The 22,900-nt window shown below is 41.4% G+C and overlaps 1 protein-coding gene across 3 annotated transcripts in view; it reads left to right on the top strand.

Moving 5' to 3' along the window:
* ATRN (attractin) overlaps positions 1-22,900 on the top strand; it is a 146,953-nt gene that overhangs the window by 68,252 nt on the left and 55,801 nt on the right. For 2 of the 3 annotated variants that reach the window (XM_075752833.1, XM_075752831.1), the window contains exons 16-24: positions 2,002-2,218; positions 3,485-3,670; positions 5,231-5,464; positions 6,165-6,302; positions 11,266-11,359; positions 12,272-12,324; positions 13,945-14,039; positions 14,390-14,468; positions 14,874-15,031. In XM_075752833.1, the coding sequence (XP_075608948.1) occupies positions 2,002-2,218; positions 3,485-3,670; positions 5,231-5,464; positions 6,165-6,302; positions 11,266-11,359; positions 12,272-12,324; positions 13,945-14,039; positions 14,390-14,468; positions 14,874-15,031 (1,254 nt within the window). Of the gene's footprint in view, positions 1-2,001; positions 2,219-3,484; positions 3,671-5,230; positions 5,465-6,164; positions 6,303-11,265; positions 11,360-12,271; positions 12,325-13,944; positions 14,040-14,389; positions 14,469-14,873; positions 15,032-22,658; positions 22,796-22,900 lie in introns of those variants that run through there. The other variant, XM_075752832.1, reaches the window with a different exon arrangement.

Raw genomic sequence — 22,900 nt, forward strand, 5'->3', positions numbered from 1 at the left:
TGCCTCAAAGGTATCGCTTTCTATAATGAAATCACACGCGCATTTCTCTTGTGGGATACATGACTGCAGCAGGAGTCCTCTCGTGACTTGTACACAATATTTTATAAATAAAGGTCCCTTTGGGGCACCGGAGGTGTTTAATGTAAAGCATTTAAAGTTATTTATTCCACTCAGAAAAGCAGCTGTTTAAAATGTCGGCTTCTTACTCCGCAGAGCTGCTTGGCTTATTTGGAGTTATTTATGTTTGATTTAGTGGCAGGTGCTTTTCTGTCAGAGCCAGTGAGAAGTGAATTGGAATCTGTCCCTCTTCATGCATCAATAAAATAAATATTTTAATTTTTTTTTTCCCAGTCCCTGGCAGAAATGTGGAGGTATTCAGAGCAGGTTGTGTAGGTGGTGCTAAAGCCCTAACAAAGAACGATGTTGTGCGGCTTTGCTGAAATCCTGGTTTCGGCTGCAGAGGTGCTGTGGCTTGACGGCACATCAGAGTTACTCCTCTTGGGTCCCAGAGGCCACGGTGGGCAGGGCTGGCAATCAGGAAGGGGTTTATCTAGGAAAAATGAGACTGGAGGCAGGAGGATTGCTAGAGGAGAGCGTACTTCAATACTGCAGAGAAATATTCCCCTGTTGAAATGAGAACGTTCCCTGCTTTGATTCCCTTTGTAATTTTAAAGTGGCATTTCAACAATTGTGGGGTTTTAGAGGGGATTCAGTTCAGCCAAGAAAAGGCAAGGTGCAATTCAGATGAGGTTGTTTGTTAAATCTTTTGTAAAGAGAGGAAGCTGAGCCCAGGATATTGTAAAAGTATGTGGTTCGAGAAGCTCCAGGTGTTTCTGGATATCCCAGCGGTTAAGTGTAGTGTAAATTCCCAAGGACACATGGCCACCCTTCCCTAGTAGTGTTTGAACCCTTACACTGGGGAGGACAAAAATGGTTATTTTATGGGGTTTTTTTTGTCTACAGTATCCTTTAAAAAGTGAGCCTTGATTAATATTAGTATTGAGTGCTCATAATGTGGGAAAGTGCCTTTGTAAAAAGCCAAACCTCTATTTGGTACCTGGATTTTTGCTGTTCAATGCCACGCCTCTACTGTGCTTGGGAGGCTCTACTCTGCAGTTACTCCTTTTTTAAGCAAGCTGTGTATAGATGCTTTGTAGGAATAAGAAACCGTTACACATAGTGCTATGAAATCCTGTTGCTGTTAGAAGTTGCAGCTCTAAAGTGTGTAAAATCAGTTTGAAGTAGGTGTTGGTTATATACGGCAGCCAGGGAAGACGTACGGTCTAAAGCTTTCCTAGGACAGCTGTGCCACCAAAGCACTTTGATGGAAAAGAAGATTTTTAACAGTAAAATACCATATTGTGCCAACACAGTTAAAGTGCCTCTCCCTAAAACAAATGTGTGCCAAAAAATAATTTGCCAGTAGAAATAGTTGTGCTATGGCTTCTTCATATTGAGAATTTTATTGCCGACAATACTAATTTAGATTTGACCTGCTCTGTCTGTCCACCCCTCCATCTATACAGGCTCTTAAACAGCAGCGGTCTTCCAGCCAGACTGTGGAGTAGGTAGATGGTATCATTTAAATTGTGTAGGGGACTGCTGGTTTTCTTCATTGCTTATGTCAAACTCTAGCTCCAGAACTTCTTTTTCCTGTGTCTAGCCATTTACAGGAGTCACAAACATATAAAGAGCAATTTGCAGTTAATTTCATAGTCAGCCAGTGTGAATGTTTGACTTGTTCTCCTCCTGGTTTAGATAACTAGAAATGCAGTTTGAAATTAAAAAAAAAAATAAAAAATTGGTGTTTCCTGAAGGATTTCTCTATCTCTGTGGCATTTAGTTCTGATAGCACTGCGAAACAAATATTTCCCTTACTACATTTTTGCAACACCTAACCTGGCAAAGTTGTTATGAGAATTACGTGGTGATGTGTATTTTCTTTTAATACCTAAGGTAATAAAACTGGCTATTAAATCAACCATTTTCCTTTATTTCTAGCCCAAAACTTTAACTCCGTGGGTTGGACTGAGGAAAATCAACGTGTCATATTGGTGCTGGGAAGACATGTCTCCCTTCACCAACACCCTGCTCCAGTGGCTCCCCGACGAACCCAGCGACGCTGGATTTTGTGGTTATTTAGCCGAACCTTTCCAGCAGGGACTGAAGGCGGCAACGTGTATCAATGAAGTCAACGGCAGCGTCTGCGAAAGGCCAGGTAACAATTCCTGACCTGTGAGTCTCGTGGGGGAGTGGGTGAACTTATAAGTATTTATATTTCCTGGGGGGTAAAGAGGATCCCATTCCTTACAGTTAAAACCAGCTGCATCGTGACTTTCCCAAAGAAAAGTACTTCTGCAAAAGTGTCTTGTGTAGGTATTTCACAGCTGAATTGGAGATTTTAAAAACAGCTCTGCACTTACACTGTTAACTGTAAAATACTTGAAGTACATTATAGTTTAATTATTTTTCTCTAAATTGCATACCTGAATGTGACATTTAGGTTAATTATGGTACGGAGCAATCTCCTGTTTAAAAAAAAAAAAATAAAATAAAGCTACTTTCCAATTGAACTTCCCTTTCTCCCCTTCCCTGCTCCGTAGCCAGAGGAGGATTTTATCAAAGTTTGAAATTAATTAGGCGAGACACTTTGGAGATATGAGAACTTTGTAAAAGAAGCTGTTTGCTTTTGGGAAAAGTCTCCTAGCTTTGTTGGAACTGCATATCTTTTAAAGTGGCTCGGTCTGTTAACTCTCCATTATAGCTGATTATTTCTGAATACCAATTAGTGCCTTTTTAAGTTTTAAGAAAGTTGGCTGATGACATAAAATTTCAAAGTGAGCTACACCAGTTGAAATCATTCTTTGTGGAAGTGCAGGATGCAGATCGTGAATGTGGAACCTGAACTCAAAATTCTGTATATTTTAACTTGCAGCACTTTGAACTGGTTTAACTTGGGTTTTTTGGTCTGAGAACAGCCACTTGAAACAGATGATCAAGCGTTGGCTCACACCAGAAACTCCTGGGTTAGTTCTGCTTTCAGTACTCATTTTATGTGTGGAATTGATCAAATGACTTAAAACACGTCCCGGTCTGCTCACGTAAAATGGGGAGTTTCTTCCCAACACTTGGGTTGGGAGAATAGCTAAGGAACGCCTCAACAGACCTGCGGAGAGACAAAGAGCGCATTCATTACACCATTTTAAGGCGGACAGGAAACAATTTAAAAGCATTAACGCTCACGGAGGATATGTAATAAGAGAAATGATTTTGCAGTACTTGCTGCGTTTCTCACCGTGGTATAAGGTATCTCCAGCTCCATCCAGCAACGCCACACCACGGATGAAGTCTTTCAAGTCCGTGATATCCAACTATTTTTCAGCCTGAACAGTAGACAGGGCATGTTATCTTCTGTCTTTCTATCTCTGGGCTCATTCTCTGTATGTTTCTGGAGGAAAGCTGACTCCTGTCCTCCTGCCTGCAGCTAACCACAGCGCCAAGCAGTGCCGCACGCCCTGCGCCCTGCGGACGATGTGCGGGGAGTGCACGAGCGGCAGCTCCGAATGCATGTGGTGCAGCAACATGAAGCAGTGCGTGGACTCGAACGCTTACGTGGCCTCTTTCCCCTACGGGCAGTGCATGGAGTGGTACACCATGAGTAGTTGTCCACGTGAGTAATTGCTTCTGCGTCTCAACCGGTGGGCCGGAGTCTTGTGTTTGCTGACATTTGCTAGCAAAAGTCAGCAAACTCTGCACATGGGTCATATGGTCCAGGGATTGTCCAAAATTTCATGTGATTAACTACTTTTATTCACATTTGGAGCTGTGTAATTAAATGTGAGATTACCCGTATCCTCTCCCAATTACGGTTCACACAACTGTTTTATTCTGAAGTATTGCCTATGTATAGCCCACAGTAGGAATTTCTACCTTATTTTAAATAAATAATTTCTTTTTCCCCCCCTCTTAGATAGACTTTTTTGCCCTTTAGTTAGAGCAAACTGCTAAAGATTTATGGTGCTTTGGAATATTGCTTTCTGTTTTCAAACTGTGGGGAAATAGTCTAGACATTTAAAAAGTGGTTGAACAGTTTTAGAAATTCTTTTTATTTATGTTGAATTCTGTAGGAGCTAAGTGTGGGCAGGGGAGTCAGGAAAGCCAGAGCTCTTGGGGTAGCAGAGGAAGAGGAGCGCCCACATTCCCCAGGAGGGAAGTTGGGCACCGTGAGTTGCTGCAGTTGCTCCAGGAACTTTTGGGAGCTGATGAGAGTAAGCTGGGTAACTCGTTGTTGCAAACTAGAAATTAGAGGAAATTAATTTCAGGTAACTGAAACGTGGGAGTGTGAACTTCCCGTATTGTCGGAAGTCAAAAATTGGAGGAAGCATCAGGCGGGAGATGCATAAGCTGAAATAATGGAAAACAATGTTTTTCTTCTATTACTTTTTTTTTTAAAGGCAAATATTGTAAATTTAAACATCAGGATAGAAAGCCTGCTCATCTTAGAACACCAAGAATCTGCCAAATATTTTTTAAGATGGTATGGGGAAAGGAACAGAAAAACTTTTCTATATGTAAAGAGTTTGTAACCCCTGAAATACAATCTTATTTGAGAAAGGAATGGTTAAAGAATGGCAATGGTTCTTCCCTGATTTAGTTGATTACTGGGCCCTGGGGATCTGCATGTGGTGCTTTGAGCATCCTAAGATGACAAATTTTATTCTGTACTTCTATTCTATGCTTTTTTGACTCGGATAAGTACTTGAAATAGCAGCATGTGATATTAAAATGTGTGGTAAGGAGAGACTCAAAGCCAGTAAACAAACTGTTTTTAGCTTTCGCTTCTGGATGGCTCATTTTATCATCTGATCCTTTGTAAATCAATTGGAGATCTTTTGTAGTTGGGAACATTACCCTCTGCTTTTAGCAGGTGGTATTTACTGGTTAGAAAAACCTTATGTGTGTAGTGCATTGTTTTGTAACTCACTGATTAATGCAACCTTTGTTAATAGTTATCTTAGATTCTCGAATAAATATGCTGATAGGAATGAATATCTATATATGTATGACTGAATATCAGAATAAATATTGACAGATTTGGCCAGATAAATACTTAAGGTCACAAAAGGCATACAAGGGTTTCCGCATTCGCTGTCCCAAAACACAGGCAACAACGATTTATCCCGTAATTTGATGTTTTGTGGGTTTTGTTTTTGGTTTTTTTTTTTAATAGCTGAAAACTGTTCAGGCTACTGCACATGTGCTCATTGTTTGGAGCAGCCCGGGTGCGGCTGGTGCACCGATCCGAGCAACACCGGCAAGGGGAAGTGCATCGAAGGCTCCTACAGAGGTCCGGTCAAGATGCCAACCCCAACCGCAACAGGGAAACACAGCTTGGAGCCTGTCCTTAATGTCAGCATGTGTCCTGTGGAGAACAGCTATAATTGGTCCTTTATCCAGTGTCCAGGTAAACGAGCAAAGTTTAATCGTTCAAACAGTTGAACGGTAGCAACGGTTAAATGCAAGGGGAGAGACTTTTGAAGGCTGTAGTGATGTCTGTGTTCCCTCCTGTTAATGGAGGGAGGAAAGGAGCTTGGAAGACTAACCAGAAATAATTTTGAGATGGAGGGAGTTGTGCAGGTATCTGAAGGTGAGCTGCAGAGAAGACTTACCTGTGCGCTTCTCTAGTGAAATTTTTCCTTTCCCTACAAATGTTTACTGAATTTTTAACTTTATTTATTCATTTTAGGTTTGTTTGAAAGAAAGGCAATTCTTTTTTTTGGAGGTTGATTTAACTATTAGTAATGCTGAGGATGATTCTGAAATTATGTTTTTGGCACCAAACATATAGAATAAAATTACTTGGACTGCTGCTAAATCCTTTCTTCCCCATTCCTCCTTTAAATCCATCCCACCAGCTGCTTCTAGTACTGTCCGTCCAATATGCACGCAATGTTTTGGAGTTCAGTTTCCCACGTGTTGCTTTAAATTTCAGGTTTTCAATACACGCTTCTCTGAGTTTGTGTATCGCTAGCAAGGCAGCAGGAACCTCTTTGGAAGGTGCATGAAATGGTTTCATTCAGAAACATTCGGAACACAGACTTCTGAGGCTCTGTGTAAAGCACTATATTTGATCACAAATATTTATCCTTTTCTGTTTTCTTCAGCCTGCCAGTGTAATGGGCACAGTAAGTGTGTAAATGAGAGCATCTGTGAGAAGTGTGAAAATCTGACAACTGGCAAACACTGTGAAACTTGTATCTCGGGCTACTACGGTGATCCTACTAATGGAGGAACGTGTCAGCGTAAGTGATGCCTTAAATCTTCCCGCACTGAACTCTCTGATGTTTTTCACTCTTTACTCATTCCTCTACTATCTTAACTGAAACAATATCCTGATAATACATTTTTTCTTTCCTGCAAGCAAGGCACAGTCCTTGTTTCTTCAAATCAAAGATAAAGAAACCGCTTGATAAAGTTCTTTGACTTTCATTGCGCAAGATAAAGATGATTTTTTTTACCCTCCTTTGTAAACTTGAAATGACCACGGTGAAAAAACGTGTTCATTTTAGTGTTTGACAATCCTGATTTGAAAAGAAACAATGTTAATCCCAATGTCTTGAACAAATTTCTGCTGATCTAAATTTGCCTTCTATTGCATTTGGTTAATGTGTGTTTATTGTTATAATTATCTGCTTCATAAAAGGCTTGACGTATTTCACTGAGGAGTTGGCTGGATTTCAGCTGAGGATTAGGTGACCCCTGTTAAAATTGCATTTTAAGTTAGTAAAGTACTTTGGGACTCTTTGGCACAAAGAACTTTTTTTGGTAGTGCAAGACCCAGTTAACAAACTGGGAAAAAAATCTTTCCTGAAGGACCGATACAGGTAATACTGAGAAATGAACATGTAAGATATGAAGTTTTGCCCTTGAACCTTGCAACGTTATTCTGAATTACTGCAAATTTTGTACTGTAGCGTGGGGAGACTAGTTGTAAACCAGAATCCAGCTGTGATGGGTGATATACAGATGTAAGGGAAGGTGCTTCTTGCTCCGAAGAGCTTTGATGGAATATATTTAGGTGGAGTGATATCGTTAGGTACGGTGGTGGAGAAGGTAGAACAGAAATAACGTTGTTTGGTGTCAGAGTAGTATCAGTACTCCCATGAAATGAGTGTGGGTGGTTTGTAGGCATCCCGGAAGAAATAAGTGAAGGTGATTAATGAGGGGACATTGAAGACTTTGAGTTTTTCCTTGCAAGTATGGAGATAATCCAGTAGAAAATACTTGGCAATTCATTTAGTATGTATGCTGGAAGGAGCATCGACCTTTTGGATGGAGATGTGAGTTAGCAGCAGGAACATGAACGTCCTGTTTCCTAAAGCAAGAGCGAGCAGGTGATGTTTGAGGCTGTGAAGAAGAACCTCCCGGCGGACAGATTCGAGGAAGGGGTCACAGGCAGGGACAAGGCTGCCTTACTTAGAGAAAAGGGTGTTGCGGTAGCTGGGATCTGAAATCATGACAGACAGCACAACGGTACAGGTACAAAGGGAAAGGTGCATCTCTGACACTTTATTTCAGAACATTATCTGTGAGATTAAATACCGCTGATATTCTTAAACTCATTTCATGTGAAGATAATTTGAAGTGCAGGAACGAATAAATTGAGACTGAGTTGGCCTGAGAAAATGTATAATTCTACTCTGAGCATTCAGGTTTAATCATTGGATCAGAACGTGCCTTTGGATATTTGTTGCTTTTCTATGCTTGTGGAAATTGAGAGTAAGTTACTTTGGACTTTTTCTCATGAGGATTGTCCAAAAATAGTTTGTTGTTGAGATAACGAATGATAAACTAAAGTCATCCAGATGCCTGAAAAAGAAATTAGAAAATGTGTTGAGAGACTGTGGAACAGCATTCATTCGTTATCTGATGAAACTAGTAGCTCATGTCAAAAGTGCTTTGCTCTCAAGTGCTTTGGGCCCAGGTTTTTAATTTGCTGTGATTTAACGCTATTTACTGTGAAGGCGAAAGAGGGAGGGAAGCAGGAAGCTGAGCAGAAAGACCAAGGTGGATTGGAAGAGGGAAAGCGTGAGGAGATCGTCCTCTCTGATGCAGCCAGAGCGATGCTGGCCGGTAGTAATTTTTGCTTGGTGAGAAGGTTTCCGGAGGGGAATTCTTGAGATGAGGATCGGCTGACGGGCAGCAGAGCCAGCTCCTGCTTTTCCCTCCTCTGAGGCCTGGTCCCTCCTTCCTTCCCCGTCAGTGATGTGCCGCTTCCGTGCAACGTTGCGTGCCGCTCTGGTTTTAGAGCCAGCAGTCACATACGTGCTGGAGATGGTTGTTGGTGCAACTCCATCCTGTTGCACAAGCATCCGTGCGTTTGCACGCTTAGCGAGTCCTCGTACTCTGATGTGGCCCCAGCAGCATGGGGACCATAAATATCCTCAAAATGACAAATATTCAGTGCTGGGAAAAGTGGTAGTGTTTAGTATTTCCATTCTGCTGAGCCGTCAGGAGTTTGAGCGACGCTATTAGGATTGTAGTTGCCTTTTAAACAGGTAAGGCTATGCAGAGCTGGAAGTGGTAGCGACGGGGTTCAGAAGCCAGGGAGGAATAAAAAGAGCAGATGAAATAAGATGCCTTTTCCTGCTGCTCTGTGCCACCAGGGCAGGCGAACACTCCTATATCGCTTGTGTTGAAAAAAATCTTGACAAACTGCAGTTATTTCTCTGAAAGAATTGTTCGCGTATCGTCATAGGTATTGGTGTTTGCGGAGCTGGGCAGATAATAACTAAATGGTGGGTAAATCACTCCTCAGCGGTTGCTTTTAGGAAGTGTCCGATGTAAAGAAGTATTAATCGGGAAGGGCAGGAAATGCAGCCCATCAAATGTAAAAATAGCTGCAAGGTGCTTTCTCTGCATTCAGGATTTTTTAAATTTTCTGATTAAAGTTTCATATGAAAATATGCTAGCAGTAGATAAGAAAGTTATTTGCAAGAGAACGGAAGGCACTATTATGCCTGAAATCAGATTGCCGCTGCAGCAGTGCTTCCGAACGCCTCCGTGGAGCGCTCGCTGGTGGCCCACGGTGAGCTGCCGGTGCCGTGGTCCTGCCTGCTCCCCGCTCCCGGGGCTGCACGGGGGCCTCGGAGGCCGGCTAAAGCGCTTGGCATGGAAAAATGGTGTTGGGCAGGTGGGGGATGCAGTTGCTGTTGGGAAGCTGGACCATCACAAATGTAGGAAGAGGAGCGGAGATCCCCCGCGGCTATCTCTGAACGAGTCTGTGACCCATGGTTTGTGAAGAAGGTGGTTCATCATCAGACTGTTACCATGCTTCACAGTCAAAAAGCCATTTCCAATAATTTTGGCTTTCTGCATTAGCATCAGACTCTGGAGGGAAACTTTAAATTCCAGCGAGGGCGTCTGGTATGTTTTGTCGATAGTTTGTTTCCAAACTTCATAGTTGTCTGAAAATTCCTCTTCTTTGTGTACGTTCCGGTCCTTTAGTGAATGATCTCCAGTTACGGGGCTTATAGGGAAATGGATAAAAAAGTAAGACTCTGCTGTTTTAAAGAAAGATGTTTGCGTGTTCAGTCTTCTCGATGAGCATGTGGCTAATGAGCAGGGTGAGGAAGCATTAATGTTAGCACTCAAGATGCTGCGATTTGCATCTAAACAACGTGAAATTGGAATTTCTCCTAATTTTTTATGTATGTTCGTGTTGAATATTGCTGGAATTTCACTTTGCTTACCTTTTGCAAAGCAGAAGGAAGGCAGTACAAGGCATTCTCAATAGTATTAAAAATTATTCTTTTTCAAGTGCCACTAATGAGAAGTGTGTTTGCTTCACAGAATACAATTATTTTGTCAAATCTTCATTCAGTCTACTTGTTCCCACAATAGGCCTTTATGCTTCTTCATATTTTGTTCCGTGTTGCTGCTAGGAAACCACTCATCCACATCCGAGAAGCACAATTAACTGTCCCTGATAGAATATAGCTTCCATTACATGCCAATATGAAGAAGATATCAAAAAGATTCATAAAATAAGGTCCAAGGTTGGCAAGGATGTTCAGGATGGAGACTTCATGCCTAAGAACCTGCTGGTGCATTGAGTGGCGTATGTCATCTTAATGAGAAGGCATATGTCATCTTAACGAGGAGGCACCAGCCTTTGAAGTATACTCTTTCCAGCAAGTTCAGGGACCACACATGAGGGATCTTCTCTTTGTGTAATTTTTTCCCTTCTTATGTTGTACACTCTCCCCTGCACAGCTCCAGGTGAATGCACCTTCCAGTTCATTGGTAGAACAATTTCTAAAAGGCACCTACCTTCTGGGAAAAGTTATTCTATCCTTTCTGTTAGGTCAGTGAAGATTATATCAAAGACAACTGCTTGTGTTGGTTGTGGTGGTGTTTATTGGTTTGGTTTGGGGTTTTTTTTGCATGTACCTCCTTTACTTCTTTATGAATAAAGGTCTCAAAGTACGTCAACGTTAGCATTTCAGTTGGAATCAGGAGCAAACTTTTGAAGCAAAATCTCCCATACGTCCCCACTGTCATACCTTGGTTTGCATCTCGAACAGGCTCAGAGTGTACGAGCTGGTCTGTTTTGGGCATGCCACAAACCTGAGGTGGTCTAGGGGCGTGCTGACTTGCTTCAGCCACGACTCGGTGGCTAAAGCTATTCCAAAAATATATTGGGGCACGGACCCCAAACCACCTACAGTAGTACGGACATCGTATTCTTAGCACCAGCCTTGTACGCTGCAGATACGCTGACATTGTTGGTAATGACGTTATTTTCTCAAAAGCTTATTTATTTCTAGAAAAAGCCCTGAAAGCACCACAAGCTTTGCTTTGTTTGCAAAAATAGTCTTCTCTCAAGAGTCGTGAGTTTGAAATGCGTTAGCCAGCCCAAAACTATTCGAAATTCTGTCTTTTTCTTACCAGTTGTGATATGCCTAGTGCTATCTAACAACAAGAGAGGAAGTAAAATAAATTTTTGAGGCTAAAAAGCACAGTCTGAAGATGATTTCATACAAAACATCAGTCCTGGAGCCCGCACTCACTCCGCTTTGACGCACAGTTCTATTTGTGGCTGCCTTCTGTATCACAAAGAAACCAAAGAGTACCAAATGGGTTTTCATATGCACTTTATTTGTTGATGTATCTCAGTTTGGCAACTAAAGGACTTAATTGCTATCGAATCTGTTTCTCTTGCTTCATTCAACATTGCATCTTTCTCCCCGCTCTGTTCAACAGCTTGCAAGTGCAACGGCCACGCGTCCGTCTGCAACACAAATTCAGGGAAATGTTTCTGCACCACCAAGGGAATAAAAGGAGACGAGTGTCAACTGTGAGTTCGTTTCACTTTGTTCTTTGAAATCAAAAGGCCATGCACGTACTGGCATGGAACCCCTACATTTTTTTTAATGATTGTATTTGTGATGTCTCTGCTCATCTCATCCTGCTGACAGTTGACTAACTTCATTGACGGTGCAGCCAGCCATGCTTTCCCTGGGGGGATAACATGAACAAAATGATTTCCCGAAGATTTCCATTTTTAAGAACATTTCAACTGGGAATGTCATGCAGAAGGGGTGGGGGGTGGGGGGAAATAATGCCCCCATCCCCCAGCCTATACGAACCATTTTGGTTTATCCCTCAATAGTTTCTTTTTAATTGGTAGATTTTTACTGTCTGTGCACTCTGATGCTGTTCTGGGGGAGTGTAAATATATCTGAAATAAGACTTTGACATTCAAGCATTTTAATGGAGCAGTTTCAGAGCAAGAAATTTGCTGGAGATTTCTCTGTAACATTACAGAAATGCTTTTAGTGTAATGTTAGTGGAAATAATTTCATTCCAAATAATTTCATTGCCAGGTTTATTTTTAAAATGTTGCTCACATGAGTAAACGTTTATAAGACTAGATACTGGAGTAGCCGTAAATGTAAATCGAAACTTTAGGTTTTGACTGTAGTAATCCAGCTCCATGCATTGTGAAGAGCTAATAAATACATTCCAAGTAGATGCAAAGGTTAATATCCAGAATTTTACATTTCATTTTTACTGCCTACTAGTTTGACTTGCAGGGATGGTGGAATTTCTTCAGCAGCCCAGCATAGCTCAGACATGCATCTTTTATTTTTAATTGTGTACAGTTATCGGCGCAGGTGGTGTTTTCTGATTATTTTATTTTAGTGGCTGGGAATAAATAGAACTGAAAAAAAAATCCATTTATTGAAAAAATATGTGTTCTTTTTAGGTGTGAAGTCGAAAATAGATATCAGGGAAATCCACTCAAAGGAACATGTTACTGTGAGTACTCTTGGGATTTTATTTGGAGATTAAAAATGTGTTTGAAGTTTAAAATATCTTATTTAAAACTAGTTGTAGTTGCATCAGCATCTGTTTAAAATATAGGGGATTAAGGGAAGGACTAAAAAAAATAGGTTTAAAAAACTTCAGTTTTCACAAAAGTATTGTTTGAAGAGAATGAAAATATTCTTCTTGATAAGGTCTGTGTGATGATTGGATCTTTCAGAAAAAACTTTTGAATGTTTTTCACGTGACTTTGAAATGAAATCTACTCTTCCGAAGAATACTCTAAAATATATACCTAATAAGTCAAAACTAAAGCATGTCTTTAGAAGTTTTGAAAGTGCAAAATACTATTTTTTTTCAATTCTGTTCCGTGGTAGAATGGGTAAGGTTTCCAAATTGCCGCGTTTCCACAGAAATGAACAGTTGGATTCCCGTGCAATTCGAGAAGATACTTTGCCAAGATTCAGATTACTTAATGGAAACTCTCCAGCCTCTATTTGCAAATATTAGCAATCAGCACACTGGCAGGCACGGATAGATGTAATCTTAAATTACATAAAGATGCAAGTCTCAAATAGTGTTTTTGTACAACATGGAAATTATCAACGTGCCGTATTTAGCAAACTTGAGTTCTCCTTGCGTAACCAAACAAGGGCACTGATGGCTTCTCGTGGCAGTCTCTTTGCAAGGATGACCTAATTCATTGCTGCCAGTGACAGGGATGGTAAAGTGGGCAAAAAGGGGGAAAAGACAGAACTTTACAACTCTTAGAGGAACAACCTCGTGCTATACAGATTCTGTCTCACGTGGTTTGCTTCTACCTTGAAAATTTCTTAGTGCTTCATAGTTGTGGGTAGAGATCAGAAGGTTGCCTTGCTCATGTCTCTCCAACAAGGGGTCTTCACGAGGCAATAAGTGAAAAATAAGAAAAATAGCTTTGTATTTATTATTGCTCGGAATATCTCTGCACAGCTTCGGGAATATGTACAAATCATAATGCTGTGGTTTAATAAAAGGATACTGGGACTGGTGGGTGTATCCCAAAACTGGCTCCGCACCGTCGATTAACAGAGAGGCGATACCCCAGCCCTGGGCAGACAGGTAGACCAAAAACTGGCCCTGGCATGCCTGGACATGGTGTCACCCAGAGTAGGATGGCAGCTGGGTCGTTAACAAGCAGCTGCTCCGTAGAAATCCTCCCTGTACAGTTCACTGATGGACAGAAACTTGTCATGCATGGAACTTTGCCCCCTCCCAAGTGGGGATTACACATCTGTTTCATTTTTCTAGTATTCCCTTAGAACGTAGAGGTATTGCAGTATGGAAGAAGTAAATGTCTTGGCATGGGTTTTTACAGCGTATAGACACGAACATTCATTTAGCTGAAGGCTGCAGGCTGTTGCCTGGAAAACGTAAGCCGCCTCTTTCCCCCGCTCTAGGCTCAACTTAAAAAGACGAGAGCCCATCCCTTTTGCGTGGGATCGTACGTAGGTTGGAGTCATTTGTAACGGCATGGTGGTTCCTAGTTGTACTCTCAGTGACATCATGCCTTGCTTTGCACAAGTTTGCTTTATTCCAAGACACGGGATAACTTTCTCCATGCGTTCCTTACAGATACTCTTCTCATTGACTATCAGTTCACCTTCAGCCTTTCTCAAGAGGATGATCGCTATTACACAGCAATCAACTTTGTCGCAACACCCGAAGAGGTAAATTTTCTACTTTCCCTTTCAACTTCATCCTTTGGGTATACGTTTGTCTTCTCTTGGCCATGGAGGGGATGAATTGTTACAGTTCGTTGTTAGAACGATTAATTACCCAATATGTTACATCTCTATTCTTCCTGGTTTATTCTATGCATGTGACTGGTTTTGTTCTTTATTATGCTTTCCTTGGGGAAGAGAATACTGCTTTCAGAAAATGTAAATAGTTTTTTCGCTTGGTATATTTGCTTCATGTAAATTACAAATTCAAAGATATTTTTTTCAGTGAAGATTTGCTAGGAAACAGTACAGTAAAAGTGATATCCTAAAAATAAGTTTTCTTTTTTTTCCCCTAGCAAAACAGAGACCTGGACATGTTTATCAATGCTTCTAAAAACTTCAACCTCAACATTACTTGGTCCACAAGTTTTGCAGGTAAAATGAGGATGATCGAAGTTTCTCGGTAGCTTGTTTCAGTTACCAGTTTTCAACAAATGCACATTTAATTAGGGAAACTTTTTTTTTAACCTATGAACTTGTTCTGTAATGGGTTTAAATGTTGGGTCTGAGGGGGGCAGAAGTAAAATATTAAAAAACAACTATGTTTTTCTACCTTCATAGTGTATTTTGGAAATATTGAAGGTGCAAATTTGATTTTCAGTAATGCACTATTTTGGCATACAGTGATTTTGATAATGCAATGCAGCTTAAAATAGTAGTGTTCAGATGAATAGTTAATTTTGTTACATAAAAATTCAGGATGCTTTGCCCTTTTCATTTGCCACTTGATGTTTCAATGCATTTTTTTTTTTTTTGCTACTTTTTAACGTTTGCAAACAGCTGGCACACAGGCTGGGGAGGAAATTCCTGTTGTTTCAAGAACCAATGTAAAAGAATACAAGGACAGTTTCTCCAATGAGAAATTTGATTTCCGCAACAATCCAAACATCACTTTCTTTGTTTACGTCAGCAATTTCACCTGGCCGATAAAAATACAGGTAGGAGCTCTTAATGTGTGTGTAATTATTTAAAAGTACTTTTTTCTTTCTCTCAAGCAATGTGGTAGTTCGGTGTGCTTTGTGTTGCCCAAGCTGAACCAGCTCTCAATAGAATCCTGCAGCAGACAAAGAGTTTTGATGTTCCCGATTAAGAGCGAGAAGTTGCGTCATCTTCTGATGTTGCCTCAGCCCAGTGGATCTAAAAACGCGCTGTGAAATAAAGTGGGATACTCGCCTATTAATAGGGCTATGTTCTAACGAGCTCTAACTTGAAATGTGTAGGTAATGATGTTGAAGCAAACAAAGACTCATATAGCCAGAAACCAAGCCCAGAATGAGAAAACAAAGGAAATGTTCTTAGTGTCTCTCCTTAATGTCTTGTTCTCAAAAGGCACAGCTCAAGGACCGTCCCCCTTTCTCCTTTTTTCCCCAAGACCAGTGGTACCTGCAGAATCCGATGTAGCTCATTCTTTCCCCTAATTCGGTGCAGTCAGTTAACACACACGTTGCCTCCGGTGTCAGGCTGACTGCGCTGATAAGGCTAGTGCTGGAGAAGCGGTGGATGGAGCTTTGTGGATCGTGAAAGCACTCATAGATCGCAGACTGCAATCACAGAAACTCTGCAACTGCTGTGGCAGCTAATAAATAATTCAGAGGAACCTTGGCCACCTTCTTGCTCTGGGCTAAGTCAGGTATCAACCCGCAGTGTGCTCGGAGTGATACGGGCGCCCTTTGAAGGACAAAAGGACTTCTAGGTCTGGAAGAGACATCTCAAATGAGGCTCTGTATAGTTGAATTCCACCTTTTTTTAAGAAGCTTGGTCAAATGTGGGAACTTGAATTCTTCCATCTTCACCCTTATTCGACCAATTGTTATGTGAAAACTGACAACTTCACATTAATTTACTTGGTATTTCAGACATACGAGTTATACAAACTCACCGTAGGGGTCACTTCCAACAAAGATAATGCGCATGGTGATATTAAGCAAGGGAATGAGGTCCACCTGGAAAAAAAGTCCTTAATCTGTAGTGATATTTTTCGAAGTATTTCCTGAACTTTTAAAAAAATATTGGAGATACTTGTGAAATGTCTGCATCTCCTTCTGGTAAAGATGGTGGGTTTTAAGTACTCTGCAAATTTTGTCATCTTGATTCCAGACTGGTAGATTTGAGAGGCTGACTTTGGACTGCATTTTTGGTTCTTTTTAATACCACTCCCAACATAGGTAATCATTTTCCAGCTGGAGAGTTTTTATTTTACAAATTGGTAAAGTTTTAGTTCATTGTCAAGTCTTAATTTTTAGATGCGGAGCAGTTTGCAAGAGCTGCAAGGTAAAACCTTTATGTCATTGGATACTTAAGCAGCAAGTACTGAGCGTCATCGTTTTCATTTAAAATAAGGAAGTACAGCTTTCAGTAGAGAAAGTAAGGTGCTACCTTCAAAGGTGGGCACTTGCGTAATGATTTATTTAAATCTGCAGTCTTTTATCAAATTGGTAATCGCAGGAGTCAGAAAAAAATGCGTATTGTATCTTTTAACTTACAGGTTATATGTTGACTGATAGTTTACCTTCCGTAATCAGTGCTGGACTGCACCTACCCTAAATTATTTGCTTTGCTTTTTCTTGATGCAGAGCTGTGTGTTAGGACTTCGTAGATGTTTAAGAACAGTGCTGTCTCCTGTCCCTTAAGCTCTCCTGTGTTTACTCCTACCTGTACTTACGGCGAATTTCTGCTGGCTTTTCCTATGCCAGTGTTGTCATCGAGCTTAAATCTCCCCTCCATCTTGTTCAGCAGCTGGGTCTCCTGCTTTCCCTGGATGAATTTCGACAGGTCATATCCTCTCTTAGCTTTTAGTGTTTCTTTTTTGGCTTAAGCAAGGCAAACCCGCCTCATCTCGTCCCAATAACCCCACAGGTTATTCAGGTTCAGTTGCCTCATTTGTTTGTCCTCCGCGCTGACTTTTATTAATCTCGCCTGTACAGTTTTGGTCAGCCATGTATAAGGTCACGGAGATCAGGTCTCACCATTGCTTTGTGCAGCGCTATCTCGAGGCTCTTCATGGACCTTTCTAGGTCCTTTCACGGCAGTATTTTGCTTTGCTCGTTCTCATGGCTGCAGCAATTAATAGTCCTTATTCACTTTAATGTGGCCTAATATACCCTGTTCTTTCACATCTTTGATTTCCAACTGATGAGCTCCCAGCCTTGATAGCGAACATTCTTCTCAGTCGCTAATAGCATCATAAAATGCTATCCTGCTGCTGTTACTGGATAATATTGCCAGTCCTGAAGACTGGTTGGACTTGATGATCTTAGAGGTCTTTTCCAACCTAAAAGATTCTATGATTTAAAGATTCTAAAGCCATAATGAAATTTGGATTAGCTAAGCTGTACTTCCTAGGTCTATACAATTAATTATTTGTACAGACAGAAAATAGTGAGCTGGCGTATCACAGTTTACCGTTGTTAGGTCTATTGCTTCTTGAACTCAGTTTTTCATGATTTCATTGAATATTTTTCATTATTCCATTATTTGTCATTATTTCATTTTCATTCATTTCATTTCATGTGGTGCTTAGGGATATGGTTTAGCGGTGGACTTCGCAGTGTTAGGTTAATGCTTGCACTTGATGATCTTAAAGGTCTTTTCCAACCTAAATGATTCTGTGATTCTATTCCATGATTTACTACTTCCGTTCTTTTATTCAAAACTTGTCATGAAACTTTGCATACTACTGAGGTCTTGGGAGTGTGAATGTCTAGCTTCTCCCATCTCCTCTAAATACAAGTTTTAACTTTTCCATGGTGCCACGCTTGGCTGCTAGATTGCTTTAACAGCCTTGCTCCCAGAAGTGCTATTTCATGTGCCATTTCTTGCGGAGTGCCAGGATGCATGCTGTCTGCTTCCACTGACTTTGAACACATGGAAGCATTTGGGTTTTTTCTCCACCTTGGTTGTGTATCTTTTTATAACCTCATTCCCATTCAACGCTTTGCCTTCTACCTATGTTCAGTGTCCTTGTCCTTAATGAAAACTCTAAATTAGTTTTAGGGATGCAGCTGATTGGTTTTAATCTCTTGCCTATCCGTACAGCATACTCTCTTCCCTTTCCCTTTCTGGTCTCCTTTACTTGTGCAGCTGAAACATCTCTTGCTATTTTGTTTATCGTTTGCTGAGGTCTAGCACAGCTTGACATTTGGCAGTTCTTATTTTTTCTCCGTACTGCTTGCTGGCTTCTTGCTAATAATCCTTTCCCCTCCATAACACGTAGACTCTTTAATTGTTCCTAATGTCCTTTTTAAGGTTAGTTCTGATACAGCTTTCAAATAGTTTTGTATCTTTGACCTGAGAGAAATACTTAGATGGCTGCTTTCCCATTTCTTATCTCCTTAGTCCACTTGATTTTACTGGTTTATTTAATTTCTCATAGTTAAAAAGGGTGAACTTTGATTCTCTTACAAGACTTACCTCGTTTTATCCTTAATTTAATATGAATTTTCTTGTGTGCACTCAATCCAAGGTAATTTTATATCACCGGCTCTTCTTAATGTCCTTGTTACTTGCCAAAACAAAGTCTAAAATAGCATCAGCGCTTATTGGTTGAGACACCATTTTTGTGAAGAAGTCTGGCAGCGATATCACATCCAGCAAAATGTGGTCCTTACGATTTCTATTAGCTTGCTCTTCAGTTACTTCATAGCTAAGAAACGTTTTTCCCAAAATTGTTGTTTTTTCTGTCATCTTTCTCCAAATACCTATTGGTGTTGAGTGTCTCCGTCCTTTCTCACGTTTACAATAGCAGTTCTTTGTTACTTTGCTACAGCTTTGTTGTCCTACTCCAGGAAGCCGACCTGCACCTCCTTTTGCTGGAGGTCTCATCGTAGCTCAACATAGCGTTCCTCCCTCCTTCCTCGCAGCAACCCAGCAGTATCGCTTGTTTGAGTGTGAGATAAAAACAGTTTTCTTCTGCATCCTTTAACAACCATTGAAGACTCAAATCTGCATTTTTGCATTCCTAAACCTGACAAATGGCACGGTCTTCTTCACAGAATCCCAGAGTGGTTGAGGTTGGAAGGGGACCTCTGGAGGTCATCTGGGCCCACCTCCTGCTCAAACAGGACCACCTAGAGCAAGTAGCCTAGGAACATGTCCAGGCAGCTTTTGAATATCTCCAAGGATGAAGACTCCACAACCTCTCTCTGGGCAACCTTTGGCAGTCCTTGGTCACCTTCGCAGTCGGAAGTATTTCCTGATGTTCAGAGGGACCCTCCTGTGTCTCAGTTTGTGCCCATTGCCCCTTCTTCTGTCACTGGGCACCGCTGGAAAGAGCCTGGCTCTGTCCTCTTTGCACCCTCCCTTCAGGGATTTACAGACATTGATGAGGCCCCCCCCTGGAGCCTTCTCTGCTCCAGGCTGAACAGCCCCAGCTCTCTCAGCCTTTCCTCATAGCAGAGATGCTCCAGTCCCTTCACCATCTTTGTGACCCTTTGTTGGACGCTGTCCTGTATTGTCCATATCTCTCCTGTACTGGGGAGCCCAGAACTGGACCCAGTGCTCCAGGTGTGGCTTCACCAGTGCTGAGTAAATGGGGATGGATCATTTCCCTTGACCTGCTGGCAATGCTTTGTCTAACGCAGCTGTTGCATGGTAAGCAAATACCATTGGCCTTCTCTGCAGCAAGGGCACCTTGCTGGCCCATGGTCAATCTGATGTCCACCAGGACCCCCAGGTCCTTTCCGGCCGAGCTGCTTTCCAGCTGGGTGGTCCTCAGCACATCCTGGTGCCTGGGGTTGTTCCTCCCCAGGGGCAGGACTTTGTACTTCTCCTTGTTGAACTTCATGAGGTCCTTGTTGGCCCATTTCTCCGTCTCGTCAAGGTTCCTCTGGACGGCAGCACGACTCTCTGGCATCTCAACAACTCCTCCCAGTCTGGTGTTATCAGCAAACTTGCTGGGGGTGCACTGTGCTGCATCATCCAGATCATTAATGAATCATTAATGAACTCACCTCCAACTAGACTTCATGCCACTGGTCACCACCCTCTGAGCCCAACCATTCATCCAGTTTTCGGTCCACCTCAGCCCATATTTGCTAGGATTACCCTTGGTAAGGTTGTCACGTCTCCTTCACAAAGAGTCTGTGGCCATATATATCTGCTGTTGGCTTTACTTTCAGTCCGTTCTCCATCTGATGTAACTGTGCTGTCAGATTTAAGGCCACACGGACGCTTTTCCACACTGGATGCTACAACCCTGTACGGCTTTTCACACCACCTGGGCTACTGCTTCACTCCAGCTTCTCTTTTCCCTCCTCACCATCCTGATAATTTTTTTCTGAGCAGTTGATGAGTAGGAGATGGTGTTATGAAAAGTAATGGTTTCATTGAGAAAAACTAGAGAAAAATCAGTAAAAAAAGTATGATTTGTCTCCAGGACTCACTGTGTCCTTTCAGGTCTTGGTGGATTGAGCTGCCCCTAATTGCCCTTAATTGCAGTCTGTGCTCCTACCTGTCCTTTCTGTACCTCTTTCCTATTTTCTTTCCCTATTTTTTCCTTTTTTTGTAAAGTCTTAGCGCTCTGTGGAAGTTTATCTTCAATAAGATAAAATAGAAGATAACTCCAGCTGTGGATTTTTGGGACAAAGACTTTCTAGCAATTGATCCTTGATTGGGATTCCCTACAAGATTTAAAGTAGAGCCATGGGGTGACCTCTCTGCTTTCCTGACCGCTCCTTCAGCACTCGCCCCGTGCTCCTTTCTTCTCAGGAGTAGTTTTTACACAGACCTTTCCCATACTTCCCTTAGTCTTTTTCCTAAGTGATCGTCCCTTATTTCGCTGCGTAAAAGTTGCTATGAAGTTGGGTTTAGTCCTTCAGGGCAAGCTGACTTGTTAATTAAAACTCCATGTTGCAGTATGGCCAGGATGCAAACTGTTTTTCTTATCTCAGAGACTGCCTCCTACAGTTCTGCTCATTGCAGTTACACTGTTAAACTTTTTGCAGCTATGGAACATGTTTCAATTTCCTTTTTGAAATTAGAATGGTTTTAATATAAGAAGTATGATGAAGTCAGTGAAACTCTGCTACTGCCAAACTGCTGGAAAATATTCTCTCCTTGTGTGTGTGTGCGTCACCTTGCAGCTTACCCATCTGTTCCTGCGCAGTGCAGCACGTCCAACTAGTATTTTGGGGTATTTTTTGATTGTTTGAATATCATAATAAACAGTCCTCGTACATGTACTCTCTTATCCTGGCTTATTTTCGATTTAGATACGGTAGATCTATCTCAATGGAAGTATTTGTGTATAAACAAAATCTTGCAACAGAAAACTTCAGAAATGTACAGTCTTTACTGCAGAGCAATTAATCTACAATCCGCTTTTTTTTTTTTTTAATATTAGAAACTTTATTCTGAAGTCCTTGGCTGAAATTTGTCTCTCTTTTCTTCTCTTGCCTGTTAAAATCTGGACTTGGAGAATATAAATGCTCTTTTGTCTTGGAGATAGCTGTGTCCCTGCCAGCTCTGAATTCTGGCTTTTTTTTTTTTCTTTCTTGCTCCACCTCTCTTCAAAACCACTTCAGTTCGGATTTTTTTCCTTAAGTGTATTGGTTTAGGATGTCTTTCCCTGCCTGCTTTAATGACTCCATTATTTTGTAAAAGAACTAAAGCTGCAAAATGCAAAAAACCTTCAAAATTCAGCAATCTGCTTCCTAATACCTCCTGTCTGAGCGCATTCCGGGTATGAAAGCTACGTTACGGAGTTCACTTAAAACCATAGCTTGCCGAGACTTCTTGAAAACCCAGGTAAGGTCTTGTCAAAACCATCTCGATATTTCCATTCCCTCGGCTTTGCAGCTCCTCTCTGCTAACAAACTTTGTCTGGCACGGCCGCGGCGACTTTCGAAGTGTTGTGCAAACCCCAGCTGTTCACCTTTCTCTCTTTTTGCTTGGAAAACACTGCCCAAAAAATATTCCTTATCTTCCACCGAACTGGGAGCGCACCCTTTAGAAAAGGACGTTAGTGGATGTTGTTAGGGTTGATGTTTTTCCGTAGTCAACGTACACGTAATACGATCTTTTCCCCCACTGGTTTTTCTGTTTTCTTAATCTTTGTGGTGAGTTTGCTTTGTTATTCTTTCAAAATGTATCTCAGGTTAGACAAGAGCTATAGGATACAAATACTCAGCTATACAGTAGTACAGTAAGAAGCAAGGAAATTCAGTGCAGAAACTTTCAGAGCCCTTCTTTTTAAGGGTTTCCACCCGGAGAAAAGCTCACTCAGAGGTGAAACTTCAGTTCTGGAGCTGACAAGTAGTTAATGATGAGAATTTGGAACTCTCTCTGCTACTTGGGTAAATGTCAGCAGTTTTTAACAATGTTTAAATTAGCATGTATTTACCTGGAGCAGATTCCAGTGAGTGAGTCCCTCTCCTGAATGCAAAGGGGGTGAAAATTAGAGTTGCTAATACTGCAAACTTCACCCCGTTTTAATGGCTGTAAGCTTTCTGCTCCCTTACAGCTTACTGTTGCTGGTTTTCCTCCACCACTAAATGTAAACTTGGATCCTTGTCTTACTTCATACCCAAAATATTGTTTTCATTAACGTTCTGTCCCGTTTGATTTTAGATTGCTTTCTCCCAGATTTGAGCCCTCGCTACGAAGCCTTTTGCATTGATCTCTGCTTTCTGAGTGTATGTGAGACGCCTAGGAGCGGATTAAGGAAAAAAAACACAGTTTGTAATTGTATCATTAACTGGCAATTGCCTCCTCTCTTTCTCTCGTGTTGGTTGAAGTATTTTAATTTGAATGCGCTTAAACGTTAATTATGAGCCAAATGCTTCAAGGAACAAAAAGAGGCAAACGGATTT

Source organism: Balearica regulorum, chromosome 4, assembly GCF_011004875.1.
Source record: "Balearica regulorum gibbericeps isolate bBalReg1 chromosome 4, bBalReg1.pri, whole genome shotgun sequence".
Lineage (NCBI taxonomy): Eukaryota > Metazoa > Chordata > Aves > Gruiformes > Gruidae > Balearica > Balearica regulorum.